Source organism: Rhinolophus sinicus, chromosome 12 (assembly GCF_057876585.1).
Source record: "Rhinolophus sinicus isolate RSI-liver-muscle chromosome 12, RSI-T2T, whole genome shotgun sequence".
NCBI classification, from domain to species: Eukaryota; Metazoa; Chordata; class Mammalia; order Chiroptera; family Rhinolophidae; genus Rhinolophus; species Rhinolophus sinicus.
This window is the reverse complement of record NC_142512.1, coordinates 51,336,892-51,356,710: the sequence shown is the minus strand read 5'-3', so window position 1 is coordinate 51,356,710 and position 19,819 is coordinate 51,336,892. Positions and strand designations below refer to the sequence as shown.

The window sequence follows — 19,819 nt, the reverse complement described above, 5'->3', positions numbered from 1 at the left end:
GTGGCTGGGTTACAGGAGGAGGGAGGAGGCCGTGGAGGTCTCCAGTGAGCTTTCCATGGACACTGTGCAGAGACCTATCCGCGGAGAAGGACAGGTGACGGGCTCCCTGGGGTGAGTCCGGCTCTGAGGCTGCTTGGCGGCTGCCCCGTGGCCACCTGCTCTACTCCATGAGGACAAAGCTGTCCCACGGCATCAGCCTCTAATGGGGGCTGGGCAGAGATGGGCTTTGCGAGCTCTGTCCCCAGCTAACACCTGACCTCTCCCCAGATGTAGGGGGCCCTGCAGACCCCATTGCCCCAACCATCATCATTCCTCCCAAGAACACCAGCGTGGTGGCCGGGACCTCGGAGGTGACCATGGAGTGCGTGGCCAACGCCAGGTGGGTAGTGCCTGCCCCTCCTCCCCTCACGCTTAACTTCAGTGGCTGCTCCAAGGAGACCAGTCAGAATTCAGAAAGGTGCCAACGTGTCATATGAGGACCCATGAAAGGAGAAGAGGTATTTAGCCTGGAGAAGGGATGACAAGTGGGCACGCGAGCTACTGTCAGAGGGCTGTCGGGTACAGGCGGGGCCGACTTGTCCTCTGTGGCCCGAGGAGCGAGAAACCAGGCCCCAAATGGAAGTTATGGGACAGCCGCTCTCAGGCTAGGATATTGGCACGGAAGCCAGTGTTGCCCAAACTTACGCAACTACAGAATCTCTCTTTCATGGGACATTCTGAACACTCTGTGGAACTAACACAGACTCCCCCCCCCCCCCTTTGGCAGATTGCCCTCGGGGATCCACCAGGTGCTAAACAGGAGAGCCAGCAAACCCGATCTCAGGGGACCTTGGGGGGCCTTGGGTTGGTGATGGTGGAAAGGGGGCCCCAACTCCCACCCTCACTCCCTGTTGAAGTTGGGGAGTGGGTATGTCCATCTGCCTGCCTTTGTTTTCCCACCTTCAAACATTGGGTATTTCTCTCATGTCCCCTCTTGTCACTTTCCTTCATCTTTAACAATTTCCTGTCTGATGATTTATATTTGGATGGGGCACAGCACACAGGGAAAGCAGAAGGAAAAAGTTCACAGCGAGGTGCTTTCCTGCTCTCTAGAGCCCCCGTACACTGTGTTGTTACGGGGTGGGGGCCGTTCCTAGGACTTTACCTGCAATCATGCATCCACCCTCAGCCCAGCCCCAATGGACACAGTTACCCCATTTTACAGATGAGTAAACTGATGCCCAGGGCACTGAAGGTACTGGTGCAGGGTTTGCACCTAGAAAGTAGTGGGGGTGGGGGCAAACCCAGGCACCTGACTCTCGCCACACTCCTCACCACCCCTGCCCTGCCTCCTGAGCCTCTGGAAGTCCCTGAGACTGAGCACCTGCTCCCTCACCCCCTTCAGGCCCCTGATCAAGCTGCACATCATTTGGAAGAAGGATGGGGTACCGCTGGCAGGTGGCATCAGTGACTACAACCGCCGGCTCACCATTCCCAACCCCACGGGCAGCGACACCGGCTACTATGAGTGTGAGGCCGTGCTTCGCAGCAGCAGTGTCCCATCTGTCATCCGTGGTGCCTACCTGTCTGTGCTGGGTGAGATGGGGCAGGGCTGTTGGGGGTCCCCTGACGGGTAGGGATAGCACGGCTGGGGCCTACAGTGGCTGTGTGAGGGATCTGGACAGTGGCTATATCAAAAGGAGCATGGCTCTGATCCCCTTCCCTGGTCCTCCCTCCTGCAGAACCACCTCAGTTTGTCAAGGAGCCAGAGAGACACATCACAGCGGAGATGGAGAAAGTGGTGGACATTCCCTGTCGGGCCAAAGGTAACACAGCGGGCAGCGTAGATGAAGGGGAACAAGGACCCCCCCAGACCTGCAGCTTCTGTCCCTGTCATGGACTTGTCTAAATTCCACTTTTTCTCCAGGCACCATCATTGAGCAGAGTCAGTCTGGCTGTGAGCAGACACCCCAGGAAACAAACGGGCCAAATGACCGTAATCTCAGGACTGGAAATCAGCCCACGTTACTATAACTTGAGGGTTACAAATGAACTCAAATTACTGTTATTTCAGAATAGGTGACAGACCCAAATTGCCCATAATTTGAGAGTTGCAGACACTGCTGAATTACCGTAATGTCAGAACTGCGAGAACTTAAGTGGGTTTCACCCGAGGTGAGCCTCAGAAGCTCCACCAGGTTTCTGGGCCATTTTGCTCCATGTCCTCCACCTACCATTTCTACTTAACACCCCTTGTCAGAGCTCCTGAAGAATGTCTGCTTTCCCATCCTCACCCTCCCTCCTCTGGTGCTGCTGAGCCAAAAGACAGCCCGAAACCAGGGTGAACTCTGGGGTGACAGGATGACAGGATGATGGTGGGACATGGTCTAATACTGAGCAGAGATGCAGACCGTAGCTCAGGCAGGAGGGAGTGTGGCAGTGGGGGGGTGGGTACCACACAAGGGGGAGACAAGGCTCTATTCATTCATTCATTCATTCATTCATTCAACATTTTTTTGAGGGCTCACCATGTGCTGATACTATGCTCAGCGCTGGGGAGATACAGAAGGAACTAAACAGCCAGAGCCCAGCTATTAGGGAACTGACATTCCCAGGAGGGGGCACACAGACCAATAAACAAATAAAGATGCCTTATTTCATTTCATCAAAAATGCCATGGGTTGTAAGATGCCCCATGATTTTATGTACCACTAAGAAAGAAAAAAGACTGCCAATTAAATTATGACATGCTATAAGATTATAAGACACGTCCCGGTTGATCTCAGAGATGTTACAGGGTGGAAGCATGTAAGAGACTGTGCATCGTGAAATGGATGAAATACGGGCCCATAGGATGTCCAGGTTGGAAAGTGCTGGGGAGAAAAAGCGAACAAGCTTAGGGGGCACGGAGCCACGGGGTGCTCTTTGAACAAGGTATGGGGAGTTCTCTGGGGACGTCACGTTTGAGCAGAGACCGAGAGGAAGAGAGGGGAGGGTTGGGATACGTATGAGAAGGGTGTGCCAGTGGAGGAGGCCCAGCGTGGGCAAGGCTGAGAGGCGAGAGGAGACCCCCTTTCACCTCCCTGTGCAGACCAGGTGCAAGGGGGCTTCTGAGGGCCCCCAAGGAACACTAGTCCCCTATGCATGCTCCTTGACGAGGAGCTCTGTGGTTGAGTGGGTTTGGGAAACTGACCCCCAGCTGGAGGTTCCCAAAGCACACAAAAGACTCTGCTAAATATTGCAGAAAAAAAACACATAGTCTGTCCAATCCAGTAGCCCCAAACTAACCTAATCCCAGGATCTTTTAAATTTTCTTGGCACTCCTCCCAAGGCCAATAGTGCACCTCTGAGAAGGTTCTAGAGACCAAGACATACAGGGACCCCCCCCTCACATGCTCCTGGTCTCCGCCGCGCACCCCGCACAGGTAGGAGGCAGGAGGCTGGCTGACTGTGGGCCCACTTCTCCCCACAGGGGTGCCGCCACCCTCCATCACCTGGTACAAGGACGCAGCCGTGGTCGAGGTGCCCAGGCTGAGCCGCTTCCGGCAGCGCGGTGACGGGGGCCTGCAGATCAGCGGGCTGCTGCCTGATGACACCGGCATGTTCCAGTGCTTTGCCCGCAACGCCGCCGGGGAGGTGCAGACTTCCACCTACCTGGCTGTCACCAGTAAGTCAGGCTTTTCCCGTCCTGCCCCTGAGCCCCTCCCGCCCAGGATGCAGCTTGACTCCAAGCCAGGGGCCTCTGAGGACACAAATAGGATCCCAGAGGACTGTCCCTCGGGCAGTACCCAGGCTGGCACGCACCAGTTCCGCCCGCTGCTCCCGCAGCCCCGAGTCCAGTGCCCCAGGGGAGGCCTCAGATCCCCCACAGTGTCCTGTAGCGCAGGACAGGTTCACTGGCTCTTTGAGAGAAGCAGCTCTGGAACCAGCTCAGGCATTTCAGCCGTCCCGGGGCCCCCTCCTGTGCAGGGTTGATGTGGCCCAAGCCCAACCAAGGGGACTTGCTCACGTCTCCAAAGAGGAGAACCAGCACTTTAATCTCAGCTCCCCCGCCTGCAAATCCCTTCCCCCTGGGAGCCTCTTTTGGGGTTGTATTCACTGCCCGGCCCCCTTAATGTAGCCACTGTAGCCATCATGTGACCTGACACCACACGTGGCCACACAGATGCCCTGGGCTCTTCACCTAGCAGCAAAAGCACGCATGGTCAGGGGCGTCCTTGAGCCCCACAGTCTCATCATCCAGACCCACAAGGGCAGAGAGGGAGCCGGGTTTGCCCCGAAGGTAGCTTTGGGGCAGGAGGGCTGCCATCTGGCTTGCAGCTTCGGAAGAGTGTGGATGGAGCTAGTCTGATGTCAGCCCTGTTCCCCCACACATCTGGTCAGATGGGTCCTTGAGGGCTGAGATTGGGGGTGGGAGACACAAAACAAGAACGCTGCACTGACACCTGAAGACCCACAGCTCAGCCAGACAGATGGACTCTCCGGGGCTGGGCCTTTGAGAAAGTGGGTGATGTTCTCTTATTGGCCATAACTGTTTCCTGTTTTAAAAACCCAGAGCCTCGGTTTCGTGTACAGTGAAGGATAACTCCATTTACCTTGCTATGGCAGGCTGCGAGCTGCCCTTGGAGATTCTCAGTTTCCCACATGTGGAGGCTTCAGAATCAAGGCAGGGAGAACACTGGTGTCACCTGGGTCCTTCCATAGGCCGGGTGGCATGGGGAGTCCTTGGGGCTCCTCCAGCCTTCTTCTCAATGCCGGGGGCCCATCGCAGCACCTGCATCCTTTGTCAAAGGGGAACCCACACCAGCCAGAATGGCAGGAGCAGGACAAGAGTCTGGCCCTCTGGCTGTGGGGGCTCCTCCCAGGATGCAGCTAAGAAGCCCCACTGTCTCCATTTGTAGGCATCGCCCCCAACATCACCAGGGGCCCCTTGGACAGCACGGTGATTGACGGCATGTCTGTGGTACTGGCTTGTGAGACTTCAGGAGCTCCCCGGCCGGCCATCACTTGGCAGAAAGGTAGATGAGACTCATCTGCTTTGGAGGGTGTAGCCGTGTGACAGTCCTCAGAGCTCCGCTCTGGAGCTAGCCAGATTGGATTTCCCATGTACCGTTGTGAAGGCTGTGCACTGCACAACCCAAGGGGGCATCTTTCACACCACAGTATGTACCATGTGCATGGACCACGTGCCACCCTGCTGGGCTCAAGGCACAGCTCTGCATCTTCTCAGACCTGTGACCTTGGGTGCGTTATGTACTCATGAGAGCTCCAGGGTCCCCATCTGTAAACTGGGGACAATTGTACACATACTTTAGCATGGTATGAAGACTAGAGGAGAGGGTGATGGGAAGGGTCTGCCCTGTGCCTGGTGACGCCCAGTGAAGGAGAGCTGTTGGGTGGTTAATTCTACGGTGCTGGTTAGTGCAGGTGGAGGCCACCCCTCCTCCCCAGACAGCTCAGAGGGCTCCTGACGCCTGGGCCAGTAAAGCCCAAGCTGCCTACCTAAGTCTCCCTTCCCTGTGTGCCTCCAGTCTTCTGTGTACATGCTCCCTTCAGAGTTACCCCTGTGTACACACACACACACACACACACACACACACAGTCACTTCCTCAAACCTCCAAGCCTCTGCTCAGGTGACCGCTTTCTACAGGACTCACTTAGCCCCTGTCTGTCTTCCAGGCCCCTCCCTGCTTTATTCCCCGCCTTCTCCTATACACAGCATCTGCTTAGTCCTTTTGCTTATTACGTGTCTCCCCACAAAGGCAGGGGTTTCAATTTTGTCCGCTGCTGTCTCCCCAGGACCTAGAATAGAGTGGCACATAATAGTTGCTTGAGAAATACTTGTGGAATGAATGTCAGCACACCCCGGCACGTGCCTAGACAGAAATAAACACAGCCACCTACCAGGCTCGCTAGTTCAATATGTCTGCACACGTGTACAGACATATACTTACAGACACACTCACAGTCTCCCACATGGTGATTCCACTCTGTACAAACAGGTAGGGTTTTCTTTAAAATAGACACAGTCACAAAACCTGCACTCTTGGCTCACTCACATACATGGAACATTCTCTCTCTCTCTCTCTCTCTCTCTCTCTCGCTCTCTCGCTCTCTCGCTCTCTCCCTCCTCTCTCTCTCTGTCTCTTTCTCTCTCTCTCTGTCTCTCTCTGTCTCTCTCTGTCTCTCTCTGTCTCTCTCTCTCTCTCTCTCCAGGCAACAGGCCTTCGTAGGTCCCACTGCACAAGGGGGGTCTGCCTGGCCAGAGCTGCAACCCCCCCCCGCCTCTCCCCCCCCCCGGCCCCCACTCCTTTCTGCTGCCACCCATCACTTTCCCCTGCAACCACTGAAGGTGACTTTCCAGAAGCATCCTGCCGCAGGATGCCCGTCACCACCTTGTCAGAGCTGTCTGCCCCTCCTCCCCCCAGCCCAGGTGCCAGCTGCATCAGGAGACAGTGCCCAGCCGCTGGTGAAGGGCAGACATGTAGTGGGTGAAAGACGTCAGGAGACCTGGGCTCCAGGCCACCCACTCGGTGACCATGTACCCTTGTGCCTGTCACCGAGTCAGAACCCTCCGCCCCCATCCCTGCCCTGCCACCACTTTCCCCTGCCCTCCCAGTGTTTCTAAAGCTGAGAGCTGCCTGAGCCCACCCCGTGTCCCCGCAGGGGAGCGCATCCTGGCCAGCGGCTCTGTCCAGCTGCCTCGTTTTACACTCCTGGAGTCGGGCAGCCTGCTCATCAGTCCCACCCACATCTCTGACGCCGGGACCTACACCTGTTTGGCGACCAACTCTCGGGGGGTCGACGAAGCCTCGGCTGACCTGGTCGTGTGGGGTGAGTGTGCAGAGCTGCAATGTGTTACATGTCTGGGCGTGAGTGTGCCCCTGCAGTGCACACACTCACACTGCCCTCACATCCACCTCCACGTCTTCCCGACCAGGGCGCTTCTTACAAGAGGGACTTGGACAAATTAATTCAGAGGAGAGGGACCAGAAAGGCCAAGGTTCTTTGGATGATGCTCGGTGAGCAAGGGCTCAGGCCGTGCTTGGCCGAGTTGAGAGAACATGGAGGTCACATGCAGCTGTCTTCATATTCTTTAGAGCAGAAATCAGCAAACCTTTTCTGTAAAGAGCCAGGTGGTAAATATTTTAGGCTTTGTGGGCCAGACAGTCTGTCACAACTCCTCAGCTAACTCTTCTTTTTCTTCAAGAAAGCAGCCATAGACGACACTTAATCCAGTGGGCATGGCTGTTCCAGTACCAGTGTATTTACTCAAGCAGGCCACTGGAGGACTTGACCCCCAGACTACAGTTTGCTGACCTCTGCTTTAAGGAAGCTTCTCAAGCCCTTTCTAACTCGCAGATTGCACCACTTGGGGTCTGCACCCAAGACAGACATACTGTGGGCCACCTGTCTAGGCTGAGCACCACCGACCGGGCTGGCGATGCTTAGATCAGGGATCAGACAATCCTGCTTACCCTGGCTGGACCGCTAATGTTCTGGGAATATGGCCCGGATCATCCTCAGATTTCAGTTTTTTGCATCCCTCACGTGGGTTTGTGGGAGCAAAATTAAAGGAGCCTCCACTATACACATGGCTTCTAAGAATTCAGGTATCATGGAAAGACATTGTTCTTTTTAACATTCTGGGGCACTCACTGTGCACGACCTGTTCACCTGCTACTCTGCCTTCATCCACCCACGGAATTCGGCCACACAAATTGGTTCACCTGAAGATGCCTTCCCACCCACCTGCATCTCAGCTACTACTATGGAAGCCACGCCCCCTTCTCACCACGCCCCCTTCTCACCACGCCCCCTTCTCACCACGCCCCCTTCTCACCACGCCTTCTCCCTGCTGTCTTTCAGCCCGAACCCGCATCACCAAGCCCCCCCAGGACCAGAGTGTCATCAAGGGTACCCAGGCCTCCATGGTGTGCGGCGTGGCCCACGACCCACGGGTGACCATCAGGTACTCCCTCTGCTGTGGCCCCATGAAGGCAAAAGGGGAGGGACAGCTCTAGCGGTAGCTGGTGTCTGGGCGAGTGTCTACACCAAGGGGGTAGGTGTCACCCGTGGAGCCAAGGAACACCCTTGGGAGACCATTTTCAGAGCTCGTGCAGGGCTGAGGTGTAGGGGGCGCTAAGTAAATACCTGGGGAAGTGAGCCAGCTTCAGTTGAATTGGTTGGTGTCAGAGGAGAGAGGGGAAGGGGAAGGGATGTGGGAACATGGAGGAAGGAGGAAGCGGGGACAAGAAAGAGGCAATTGGTGCCACTGGCTCTCCCAGACCCTCTGCCCCCCAAGTGAACAGGAGCGGGGTGGGTCTCGGTAAACAGGCATGGGAGAAGTGATACGGCAGGGGCAGGAGACGGCCCTGGCATGGCCTTCAAGAGACACAGGTGAGGGGAAAGTGCCCCAATGAGGCCACCCCCATCATCCACCGTGGGAGCCAGGACCTCACTGAGCTGCTTGTCCTTGGAGGCAAGCCGGGCCCACTGTGGAACCCACCAGAGAGGCCTGGGAGGGGCAGCCTGGGACAGCAGTAGACAAGAAAGGCAGAAAAGCCTGACCCCTCCCCAGTTTGGGACAAGGACATCTGGGACCCAACCTCTGGGAAGGCTTCGGGAACTAAAACCAGGAGAAAATCATCCCTTTGAGCTCTCCCTTGAGCTCTGCGATGCTGAGGAAAACATTTAACTGCTTCCTTAGAAATAAATATTGCTTCGATTTACTTCTCTATTTTATGGGCAACACCACTGCCAAAGCAACTGGCATCGAGGCTGGGCACTGATGCCCCTTGGAATAATGGCCCCTTCACTCCAGAGGCAATTGCGTTCTGGGGCGCCATCTGGTGGCTACTGGGCGTATATACAGTCTGTACGGCCACATTGTAGGGACCCCGAAAGCCAAGGCTGGCATAAGGGGTACTAGACTTTTAGACCAACACCTGTTCTGAGAGAATCCATCTCAGGCCCCAGTTTGAGAAACACCTCACCTCATTCAGCATTCAACACTGACTCTTTAGGACAGCCGTCATGGGATGCCAGCACAAGTGCAAAATGAGCCCTGAAATCCCACAGATGTACTTACATTGCTGTCGACAGATAAATCAGAATATGATCATTCCTGAGTTTATTCAATTTTTTTGTTTAAAAAACTGAATATGCCAACTGTAAAAAGATTCTCCAAGAGAACCCACACATTCCCCTGACAGAATACTGCTGTGGTTCTCAGACTCACACATCAGTAGTTAGCTATAATTTTAGTATTCATTAATGAAAACTTTTATAATGAAAGTAAGCTATGTTAATGCAGTAACACTTTCAAATCATTGGTAATTTATTTCTAAAATGTTATCTACTAATATTTGGGAAATACTTGCACGTTTTATTTGTTCTCTAGACGATTCTTGATGAACAAAGGGAATCAGGAACCTCTTGCAATACGTCTGTGGGCCCCCGCTGCAGGACCCCCAGTGACCTACAGATGGGATTTCACTGTTTCAGTTTACTGGACGGGTCCTCCCCTTAGAATGGAATTCCCTGTATAGGACAACCTTTACTAGATGGGAGAAGAGAACAGAATTGGTCCCCCATACCCCCCAAATTGGGGTATAGCCAAGGCTACCCCCACATCTCCCTAGATGTGGGTGGAGAGCTTTCCTGCTGCCCTCCACCTCCCTGAGGTGAGTCTTGGGGGCAGTGTGGGCCCCAGACTGCAGTATCCTTCAAAGTTCCCCGAGGTGATTCTACTGCATCGCCAGGATTGAAAGCCCTGTTCTGGACACTCTGGGGGCCCCCTGAGCAAACAGGCTAGAAAGGATCCAAACAACCACATCTAACGGAAGTGCTGCCCACTTACTCCTGCATTACACGTACTAAGGGGTGGTTCAGGGATGGCCGCCTGGGCAGGTGTAGGTTGCCAGCGTGAGAAGCTTCCAGAACAGCTCCAGAATCAAACTCTCTGCTTGCTATCTGAACCCAGATCTAGACGACCCAATCTGAGCAATCCACTTTTAGCCATTGTTAATGTTAATCAATATTTTATTGTTTTTTTTCTTGTTTTACAGATAGATAATAGATATCCATTTTAGGCAGAAAACAGAAAATGCAGATAAGCAAAAAAATAAAATGGGGAGGGAGAGAGAGAGAGAGAAGAAAAGCAGATTTCCCTGTTTCCCTCAGAGATAGTACTATTTGGATGCCATTTAAAAAAATCTAGAAACACACTGTTTATTAATCTGCTTTGTCCCTTAAGAACCCATTATGAATCACTTCCTGATCAATAAGTATTTTTGTATAAACTCAATTATATGATTATTCAGTCATCCATTTTTGTGGATGCTCCATAATTTATGTTACCAATCCCCTAGTGCTGGGTATTTGGATTGTTTCTCATATTTTTGCAAATATAAGAAATATTGTTATGAATGTCCTTGTAACTAAACATTTTCACACATCTTTTGTTTCCTGAGGGCTATCTAATATCATTTCAAGCTGAGAGGATGCCTGTAAAGCACTCATCAAAATTGTTTAATAGCCAGCTATATAATTGCAGACTACTTTGGAAAATGTTTACTCTAAGTTAAATGGATTCATGGATATTTTTTTTTTTAAACATTCTATTATGGAAATTTTCAGACATACCCCAAAGTAGAGAGAATTGTATCATCAACCCTCATGAACCCATCTCTTGGCGTCAACAATTAGCATTTTGCCCAATCTTTTTCATCTGTTTCCCCCCACACCTTTTTTTTTATAACAGCAATTTTTGAAAAGCAAATCTCAAACATGTAATTTCACCCTGAAGTAGGTCAATGTTCATTTCTTCCTGAAAAGGACTTTTCATTACGCATAACAACCATGTCCCCTGTCACACCTATAAACAACAATTTCTTGATTTCTGCTAATGCCGGTTCATATTCCAATCGCTCTGATTGTCTTAAAGGTGCTTTTTACAGTGGGCTGGTTGAACTCAGGGTCCAAACAAGGTTTACACATTGTGTTTCGTTGGTGTGTCTCCTTTATTTTACACAGTTCTCCTCCCCCTCCTTTTTATTTCTGTCTTTATTTTTGTTTTCATTTTGTTTTGTTTTCATGCAATCGATTTGTTGGAAAAACCAAGTTCTACCGGACAAGGTCAACAAACATTTTTTTAAAGGGCCAGAGAGTAAATATTTTATGCTTTGAGGGCCAGAGTCATTGTCACAACTACTCAACTCTGTGTTTGCAGTGCAAAAACATTCATAAACAATATGGTAACAAATGGGCATATGTGTGTTCCAATAAAACTTTATTTATACAAGCAGACAGCGGGAGGCCATAGTTTGCCACCCCTACTGTAGAATATCCCACCTTCTGGATTTGACTATCTACTTTTTAGTGGTATAGTTCACTTGTTCTTCTGTCCCTTGTATTTCATTTTTTCTTTTTTTTTAAGATTTTATTGAGGAAGGGGAACAGGACTTTATTGGGGAACAGTGTGTACTTCCAGGACTTTTTTATTTTTTCCAAGTCAAGTTGTTGTCCTTTCAATCTTAGTTGTGGAGAGTGCCATTCAGCTCCAGGTCCAGTTTCTGTTGCTAGTTGCAGGAGGCACAGCCCACCATCCCTTGCGCGAGTCGAACTGGCAACTTTGTGGTTGAGAGGACACGCTCCAACCAACTGAGCCATCCGGGAGCTCAGCGGCAGCTCAGCTCAAGGTGCCGTGTTCAATTTTAGTTGCAGGGGATGGAGCCCACCATCCCCTGAGGGACTCGAGGAATCGAACTGGCAACCTTGTGGTTGAGAGCCCACTGGCCCATGTGGGAATCGAACAGGCATCCTTTGGAGTTAGGAGCATGGAGCTCTAGCCACCTGAGCCACCGGGCCAGCCCCATGTCCCTTGTATTTCTAATTAGATTCACGTAACTGCTAAGGAAATTTGAGTTCAGTTGTTTTGCCACAGACACGTGTCCCAGGTGGCGGGCTATATGCTCCCTGCAGCACGGCATCCTGGGGCAAAGAATCTTATCCTGGTTGCCATAGGTTGTTTCTTAAGCAGGAAAACTTCTGCAACTAGATTTGCTTTTCAGCAAAATTCTACCCATCCCATCTATGCTGGCAAGGGTGCTTCTTTTCTAGATAGAGACGAATTGACGGTGATGACTTTTGGCGATTTGTAAATACATATAAAAAGCCTTAAAAGTTAACTGGGCAATTGCACTGCTAAGAATTTATCCTTGAGGAAGTGATTTAAAATGTATGTAAATATTTTGCTGCAGGGATGTTCATCACACGTTAACGGTAATGTCAGAAAACAAGTTGCTAAACTGGACTCCAAGTTTACGGGACCAATTATACAGCATTCGGATTTGAAGCAAAAATCATGGTGTGGAGATGTCACATTAACGGGAGTTTATGATGTTTTGTTGGGCGGAGAAAGCAAAGGATTATGTAAAAATATGCTGTATCAGTAAAATATACAATGATGGCTAACCTCTGTTGATCACTCACTATATTTCAGGCACTATCCTAAGTATGTTATATGAACCCACACAGCCTTTACAGGAACCCTATGAGGTGGGTGGTATTATTTTCCTCATGTGACAGATGGGGAAACTGAGGCACAGCAAGGTTAAGTAAACATACCCAGGATCACAAAGTTAGGTGGCCAAGGAAGCATTGGACCAGGGACTCTGACTGCAGAAGAGTATAGCACTGTGATACATGGCCTAAAAGAGCAGGGGAGAAGATTCTAGAAGGTAGATGCTCAAAAGTTAATCATGGTTACTCTTTATGGGAACACTTTTCAGTTATTGATTCCTTTTTCCTTAATTTTTTTTTACCTGTACTTGCTACTTGTCTGATTTTGTTGTTGTTGACTTAGGTTAAAAACATGACAGCCTCCTCCTCCCTCGCAGTCTTTCATTCTGGTAACCCAGATAGTTCTAGGACCCTATGGCTCAGGCCCACCACCCTGTCCCCACGTTGAGCAGGTGATGGGTTCTTTGCAAAGCATCTCAGTCCCCACCCCACTTGCTGTCCTGGTGCTGGGCACCTGGTCGACCTTCCCCGGGGCATGGCAGCCTGGCACCTTCCCGGAGCTGGCACCTCACGTGTGTTCATGACAATAATGGTTGTGCTTCCTCAAGAACAATTCCAGAGAAGATATTTCATATTGTCAGATGTGGGCCTGTGTGCAATTTCTCAACTCCCCTTTGTACTGACTGACCGAAGCTTAAGTGACTGTTTTGGAGACTAAAGTCGGTTTGTCACAGTGATACATTGATCAAATGATTCTCCTCATAAAACTAATTCCAAAATGTAGTCTATGCAGAAACTTTCATTCTTTTTTCCAGCTGTAATCTTTTCCCTCTTCAGAAGAATACCTTTGGCCGGCGACTTGTGCTGGCTGCTGAGCCATGGCTTGTGGCCAAAAGCAGCAAGGCTGTGACCTAGACCTGAACTGAAGGTGTAAATAACCGATGATGACTTCATGTGTTAACGCTCTTGGACGTGCATCCTTCCCTCAAGGATGATGGGCTGCAGACCTGCCAGCTGTGGCTGGGAAATCCCTTCTGCAGACCAGCCCTGGGCTGAGCACACCCCGGGAGCTCCCTACTTCCTTACCTCTCTTTACTTATTGGGTCTTCTTACTCTTAGGTACGTCTGGGAGAAGGATGGGGCCCCCCTGGGCATGGAGAGCAACCCCCGCATCCGCCTGGACAAAAACGGCTCCCTGCACATCTCGCAGACGTGGTCAGGGGACATTGGCACGTACACCTGCCGAGTGCTCTCAGCTGGAGGCAACGATTCGCGCAGTGCTCACCTGCGTGTCAGGTAAAGGCCGCCTGCCCAGGCCCCGGGCAAAAAAGGGGTAGACAGCAACGAGAGGGCTCATTTTGGCAGGCCACCGGGCTGCATGTGACCTGGGCCCACCCCCCTTCTCCCAGACACGCGCAAGCATTTTTCTAGGACTTTTCCCCAGCTGAGCTGAGCTCCCTGCAACAGCAGGGCAGTCTGGGTATGGCTTTGGACAGGTGGGCTCCAGTGCCAGAGAGAATTTGCAGGTAGACAGTCCGAATCCAGGTTATGTGACTGAGCACAAGGCATCATGGAAATTCCATGTGAATCCTGGCTGCCCGTGTGTCACCTGACTCTAAACCTCACAGGTGGCCCCACCACATCTCTCTCCTCCAGGCAACTGCCTCACGCTCCTGAGCACCCGGTGGCCACTCTCAGCACCTCGGAGAGGCGGGCCATCAACCTGACGTGGGCCAAGCCCTTCGATGGAAACAGTCCCCTGATCCGCTACGTCCTGGAGATGTCGGAGAACAGTAAGGCTCACGCTCCCCTGAGCCAGGGAGGGGGCAGCGGCCGGCCGGGCTGGGTTCCAGCGCCCCCACTTCCCAGCCCTCTGCCTTTGAGCAAGCCCTACCCTCTGGAAGCCTCAGCGTCCTCATCTGTCAAATGATGGCATTTGCCCCCTGGGTCTTCGTCACAATTGAAGGAGACCACACTGGTGAGGAGCAGGACTCAGGAAAGCCTGCCACACCAGACGCCTCTGAGACGGTGGCGACTCTTTTTCTTTTTATTCTCCAAGTCCCCAAGCTGTGAACTCCAAAATTAGCAGGCATAATTTGAATGGTGTTTTAAATACAGTTTGCCTTGAGCTCATCGATTTGAGGAGACAAAAAAAAAAAAAAGGGAAAAAAAAGATGCATCTCAGTTCCCATGAGCCCTTGCTCCCTCCACAGCACCCTCTAACCCATCCCCCAACCCCACCCCCACCACATGTGGGCTACGAGGACCTAGAAAATGACAGGACCAGCCTCTTCTGCTAGCCCAAATGAGGCTGGAGCCCTGCTGGGAACAGGGGGTAGGAAGCATGGCCCCTCAAGATGCCCACCTCTGCCTCTACCCTCTCTCCCTGTAGATGCTCCATGGACCGTGCTCCTGGCCAGTGTGGACCCTGAGGCTACCTCAGTGATGGTCAAGGGCTTGGTTCCTGCGCGTTCCTACCAGTTCCGCCTCTGTGCAGTCAATGACGTGGGGAAAGGACAGTTCAGCAAGGACACGGAGAGGTAGGGAGCCGGGTTCTTCCAGGCAGGTCTTGTGACTCTGACCGAGGGAGGGGCTGCGAGGGGCTGCCTGCTGCCAAGACCAAGATGGCAGAGTGGGGCCAGACTGCTGGTAGGACCCTGGCTGGTTCTCTCGGAGCCCTCCAGGCTCAGTCTCCATGTCTATAGAATGGGTGTAAAAAGATTCACGCCCACCTCACAGGGATATGGTAAGAATTCATACTTATGAGAGCACACAAGTGAAGCGCTGTAAGCAACGCCTGCCACAGGGTAAGCACTACCCGAATTTAGTTGCCCTCTAGCTGCGAGCTAGGCAGGTTCAAAGACTTGCCTCCTTCTGCCCTGCATGCCTACGCCCACGGGCTGCCATCATTGTTAAATGGACATGCAGTGTCAGCGGGTACAGGATCTGTACAGATCTCCATACCGGGGCCGTGCATGACACCGGTCCTACTGGGCTTTCGACAAAGCTTTTTCTAAAATGATGGAAACTGAATAAAAACAGCAGATCATCCATTTTAAAACATTACACAGCATGTTTTGAGGTGGCGAATTCTAGCCACCTCAACCCCATAAAACAAGCAGCCACTTCTAATGAGAAAGAAGACATCAAGAGCTTAGAATGACAGCGACACAAATTGCATGCACCAAAGCCAGGCGCTTCGTTCTTTATTTTTTAATGCTTTTTTTTACATTTTTTTCCAGACTTATTGAGACGTAATTGACATAGCATTGTGTAAGTTTCAAGTGTACGTGTTGAGTTGACACATCATGTATTGTAAAATGATTCCCACCATAGCATTAGCTAATATCTCCACCCCATCACATGACTGCCCTCTCTTTTTTGTGGTGAGAACACTTAAGATCTACTCTCTGAGCAACTTTCAAGCATATGATACAGTATTAGTAGCTGTGTTACCGTATAGTCACCATGCTACATTAGATCCCCAGAACTTATGAATCTTATAACTGGAACTTTGTACCCTTTGACCAGCATCTCCCCGTTTCGCTCACACCCCCAACCCTGGCTAACGACCAATCTGCTCTGTTTCTCTAACTTCAGCTTTTTTAGATTCTACATATAAGTGACATTGTGCGGCATTTGTCTTTCTCTGTCTTATTTTACTTAGCATAATGCCCTCAAGATCCATCCACAAATGACAGGATTTCATTCTTCCTCGTGGCTGAATACTATTCCATTTGTGTCTATATACATCTTGTCCTCTTTATCCATTCACTCGTTGACGGACACTTAGGTTGCTTCCATATCTGGGCTGTTGTGAATAACGCTGCAATGAACGTGGAGGTACAGAGATCTCTGTAAGATCCCATTTTCATTTCCTTTGGATATATACCCAGACGTGCGGTGGCTGGATCATACGGAAGTTCTATTTGTAATTTTTTGAGGAACCTCTATACTGTTTTCCATAATGACTGCACCAGTTTATATCCCCACCAACAGTGCACGAAGGTTCCCTTTTCATCACACCCTCACCAACACTCGTGATTTCTTGGCCTTTGAGAATAGCCACTCTGACATTGTGAGCTGCTATCCCATGGTGGTTCTGATTTGCATTTCCCTGATGATTAGTGATGTTGAGCACCTTTTTATGCACATATTGGCCATTTGTATGTCTTCTTTGGAAAAATATCTATTTCCTCTGTTCACTTTTTTAATTGATTGGTTGTCTTTTGTTTTGTTTTGTTTGCTATTGAGTTGAATGAGTTTTTTGTATATTAACCCTGTATCAGATATATGATTTGCAAATGTTTTCTCTCATTCCATGGCTTGCCTTTCATTTCGTTGATTGCTTTCGGTGCAGAAGCTTTATAATTTGCTGTTGTCCCACTTGTTTATTTTTGCTATTGCCTGTGCTTCTGATGTCATATCCAGGAAATCGCTGCCAAAACCAAAATCAAAGAGCTTTTCCCCTGTGTTTTCTTCTAGGAGTTTTTCGGTTTCAGATCCTATATCTATATCAAGTTCATTTTTCTGCGTAATGTAAGATAGGGGTCCAGTTTCATTCTTCTACATGCAGATATCCAGTTATCCCAACACCATTTATTGAAGAGATTATTCTTTCCCCCGTTGAGAAGAATTAATATTGTTAAAATGTTCGCACTACCCAAAGCCATCTGTAAATTCAACGCAATCCCTATCAAAATTCCAATGGCATTGTTTTCACAGAAATAGAAAAAAAATTCTAAAAGTTGTATAGAGCCAAAAAGACCCCAAATAGCCAAAGCAATCCTGAGAAAAAAGAAAAAAGATGGAGGCATCACGCTTCCTGATTTCAAAATATTCTACAAAGCTATAGGAATCAAAACAGTATGGTGTTGGCATAAAAATAGACACACAGAGCAAAGGAACAGAATCGAGAGCCCAGAAATAAACCCACACATATACGATCAACTAATATTTGACAAGGGAGCCAAGAATGTGCTTCACTTTTTAAAAGATGCTCTTAGGTGTATACGAGTATGCAGACCTCCGGCTTAAATTGATCATTGTGGTTTTCCACAGTTCCAGTCAGCTCTCTCTGGCTTTCACTAGGGGGATGCCACATAGGCCGTGACATTCTAACGGGAGAGAGAAGTGGCAGGTAACAGCCTAGCATGGAGAGCTGTTACAAGAGAATTTATTCATTCGTTGTTTATTGAGCACCTACTATGTGCCAGGCCATGTTTGGACCACTAGAGGTGGTGCAGGGAACAAGATGGACGTGACCCCAGTCCTTCAGAGCTCCACAATCTCAATAATAGAAGGCCTCAACTTTTAGGGGAAACCACCTGACAACTTCTCCAGTTCTTTGGGCTTCGCCATATAACACTGATTCGCCTTCTTAGTGAATCTTCGTACTAATGACCCTGAGTCAACAAGAAAGAGGTTAAATCACCCTTCCTGCAGGCTTTCCGAAGACACAGCAGTTTGCGGTGCATGCTGGAAAGCTATTCGTCAGGAAGCGAAAATATCAAAATAAACAAAAAGGGAAAGACAGCCATCAAAAATAATTAATTTTTGTTTTTAATGGATGCATGTCAGTTGTGTGAAAAATACACTGAGGTGGAACACTGTGTCCCCTGGCAACGCCAGACAAAGAAATGCACTAGCGCAGGCGTCTGGGAGCGGTGGATATGCTCGCTCTCACCCACACACCCTGTGGATCCCACGCGGCCTGCCCCGCCCCAGCCTGGGGCTCAGCTGGTGAGGAAAGGAAGCCCAGTTAAAGTACACCACCAGCTGGCACCTGGGAAGTGGGGATTTAACACTCCTGCTTCTAAAAACACTCGAATACTCATGACGGACGTCATCAGCCCCAACCGCAGCTTCTTTGACCAATGGGAAACTGAGGCCCACATCCCTCAACTACACAGAAAGTACACACATCGGTGCTTTACAGTGGTTTCAAGACTCCTATATTCATTATGTCATTTGAGCCTCTTCTAACGTAAGCAAGTGGATCTTTCTTTCACTTCTTTTACAGGTAAAGAAGCAAGATCAGAGAGATTAAGTAACTTCCCCAAAAGCACACAGCAGGTGTGCAGTCACCCAGGAACAAGGCAGTGCAGGATTCAGCCTCCTCTTATCCCATTAAAACTGTGTTTTTCCTTGAGACTAAGAGTGGAAAGGCCCACCCACTCTTTGCATTTTCCCGTCCAGGGTCTCCCTCCCCGAAGAGCCCCCGACGGCCCCGCCGCAGAATGTCATTGCTAGCGGCCGGACCAACCAGTCTATTATGATCCAGTGGCAGCCGCCTCCTGAGAACCACCAGAATGGCCTTCTCAAGGGCTACGTCATCAGGTAGGCGTGCCCAGCCCGGGGACAGGGGAGCAGCCCAGACCCAAGGGGAAAGGGATGGGGGAGGGTCGGGAGTGGATTGGAAAACAGAACAAACTCACACAGGTTCTTCTCCATCTGACAAGGATGAGCAACAAGAAATGCCTACGCTGTGGTAGGAAGGATTGAGGTTAGACGTGTAGAAGAACTTCCAGCAGTGGGAGCCTTGGAAACCACTGGGAATGGTTGAGAGACAAGATACAGTATAATTTCCTAAAAGCTGTAGGGACGGGCACGTCTGATCAGGGCTACATAGAAATAGGGCTACGGGGAGACCAGTAACTATCGAGGGGACCAGCCACCGCAGAACCAAGAATATTCCATCTCCGCCTGCTTTCCCTCGGGATGGACCACGAGTGGACAGACTACTGGGCCAAGAATTGGTCAAAAAGTGGACGTCTTTTCTTAGGTTCCTACTGCAAAGCAAAGCCCAGTTATATAGGCTTTTACATCTACATTTGACTGAGGCAACGTGGCTGGTAACCTAAAAGTGAGTTATTAGTGTTACTAAAATGTGGTATTCATCAACTAAAATTAGCACGTTACTGGAAGTTACGGAGAATACCCATCCACATTCTGAGTTCTGGCTGGCTGCACAGCGCCAGGCCAGCTCGCAGGTCTCTTTCCTGCCTGTGGACCCTCTCACAGCATTCGAATTCCCCCACGTCGGCAGGACATTTGTGTTGATTTGGCTGCTCCGCTATCAGTTCATTTCGTAGTAGGTTCTTGGTGAATCCTGAAGGGCAGGTTCTCAAAGTGTGGTCCCTGGGCCAGCAGCAGCATTTTGAGAACTTGATAGAAATGCAAATTCTCAAGTCCCACCCCTGACCTAGGGAACCCGTGTTAACAAGCCCTGCAGGTATCTTGGATGCTCCCTGAGACTCTGAGAACCACTGCTATAGGATATGATAATACATCCAAATAATGGGGGGCCTCTGA

The 19,819-nt window shown here is 50.3% G+C and overlaps 1 protein-coding gene across 2 annotated transcripts in view; it reads left to right on the top strand.

Annotated features, from left to right (window-relative positions):
* The window catches only part of SDK2 (sidekick cell adhesion molecule 2), a 246,206-nt gene that overhangs the window by 165,839 nt on the left and 60,548 nt on the right, over positions 1-19,819 (top strand). For both annotated transcript variants that reach the window (XM_074319611.2, XM_074319612.2), the window contains exons 6-16: positions 268-379; positions 1,385-1,575; positions 1,722-1,805; positions 3,452-3,646; positions 4,881-4,997; positions 6,647-6,814; positions 7,850-7,952; positions 13,625-13,801; positions 14,162-14,298; positions 14,898-15,045; positions 18,704-18,844. In XM_074319611.2, coding sequence (XP_074175712.2) covers positions 268-379; positions 1,385-1,575; positions 1,722-1,805; positions 3,452-3,646; positions 4,881-4,997; positions 6,647-6,814; positions 7,850-7,952; positions 13,625-13,801; positions 14,162-14,298; positions 14,898-15,045; positions 18,704-18,844 — 1,573 coding nt within the window. The remainder of the gene's footprint in view (positions 1-267; positions 380-1,384; positions 1,576-1,721; positions 1,806-3,451; positions 3,647-4,880; positions 4,998-6,646; positions 6,815-7,849; positions 7,953-13,624; positions 13,802-14,161; positions 14,299-14,897; positions 15,046-18,703; positions 18,845-19,819) is intronic.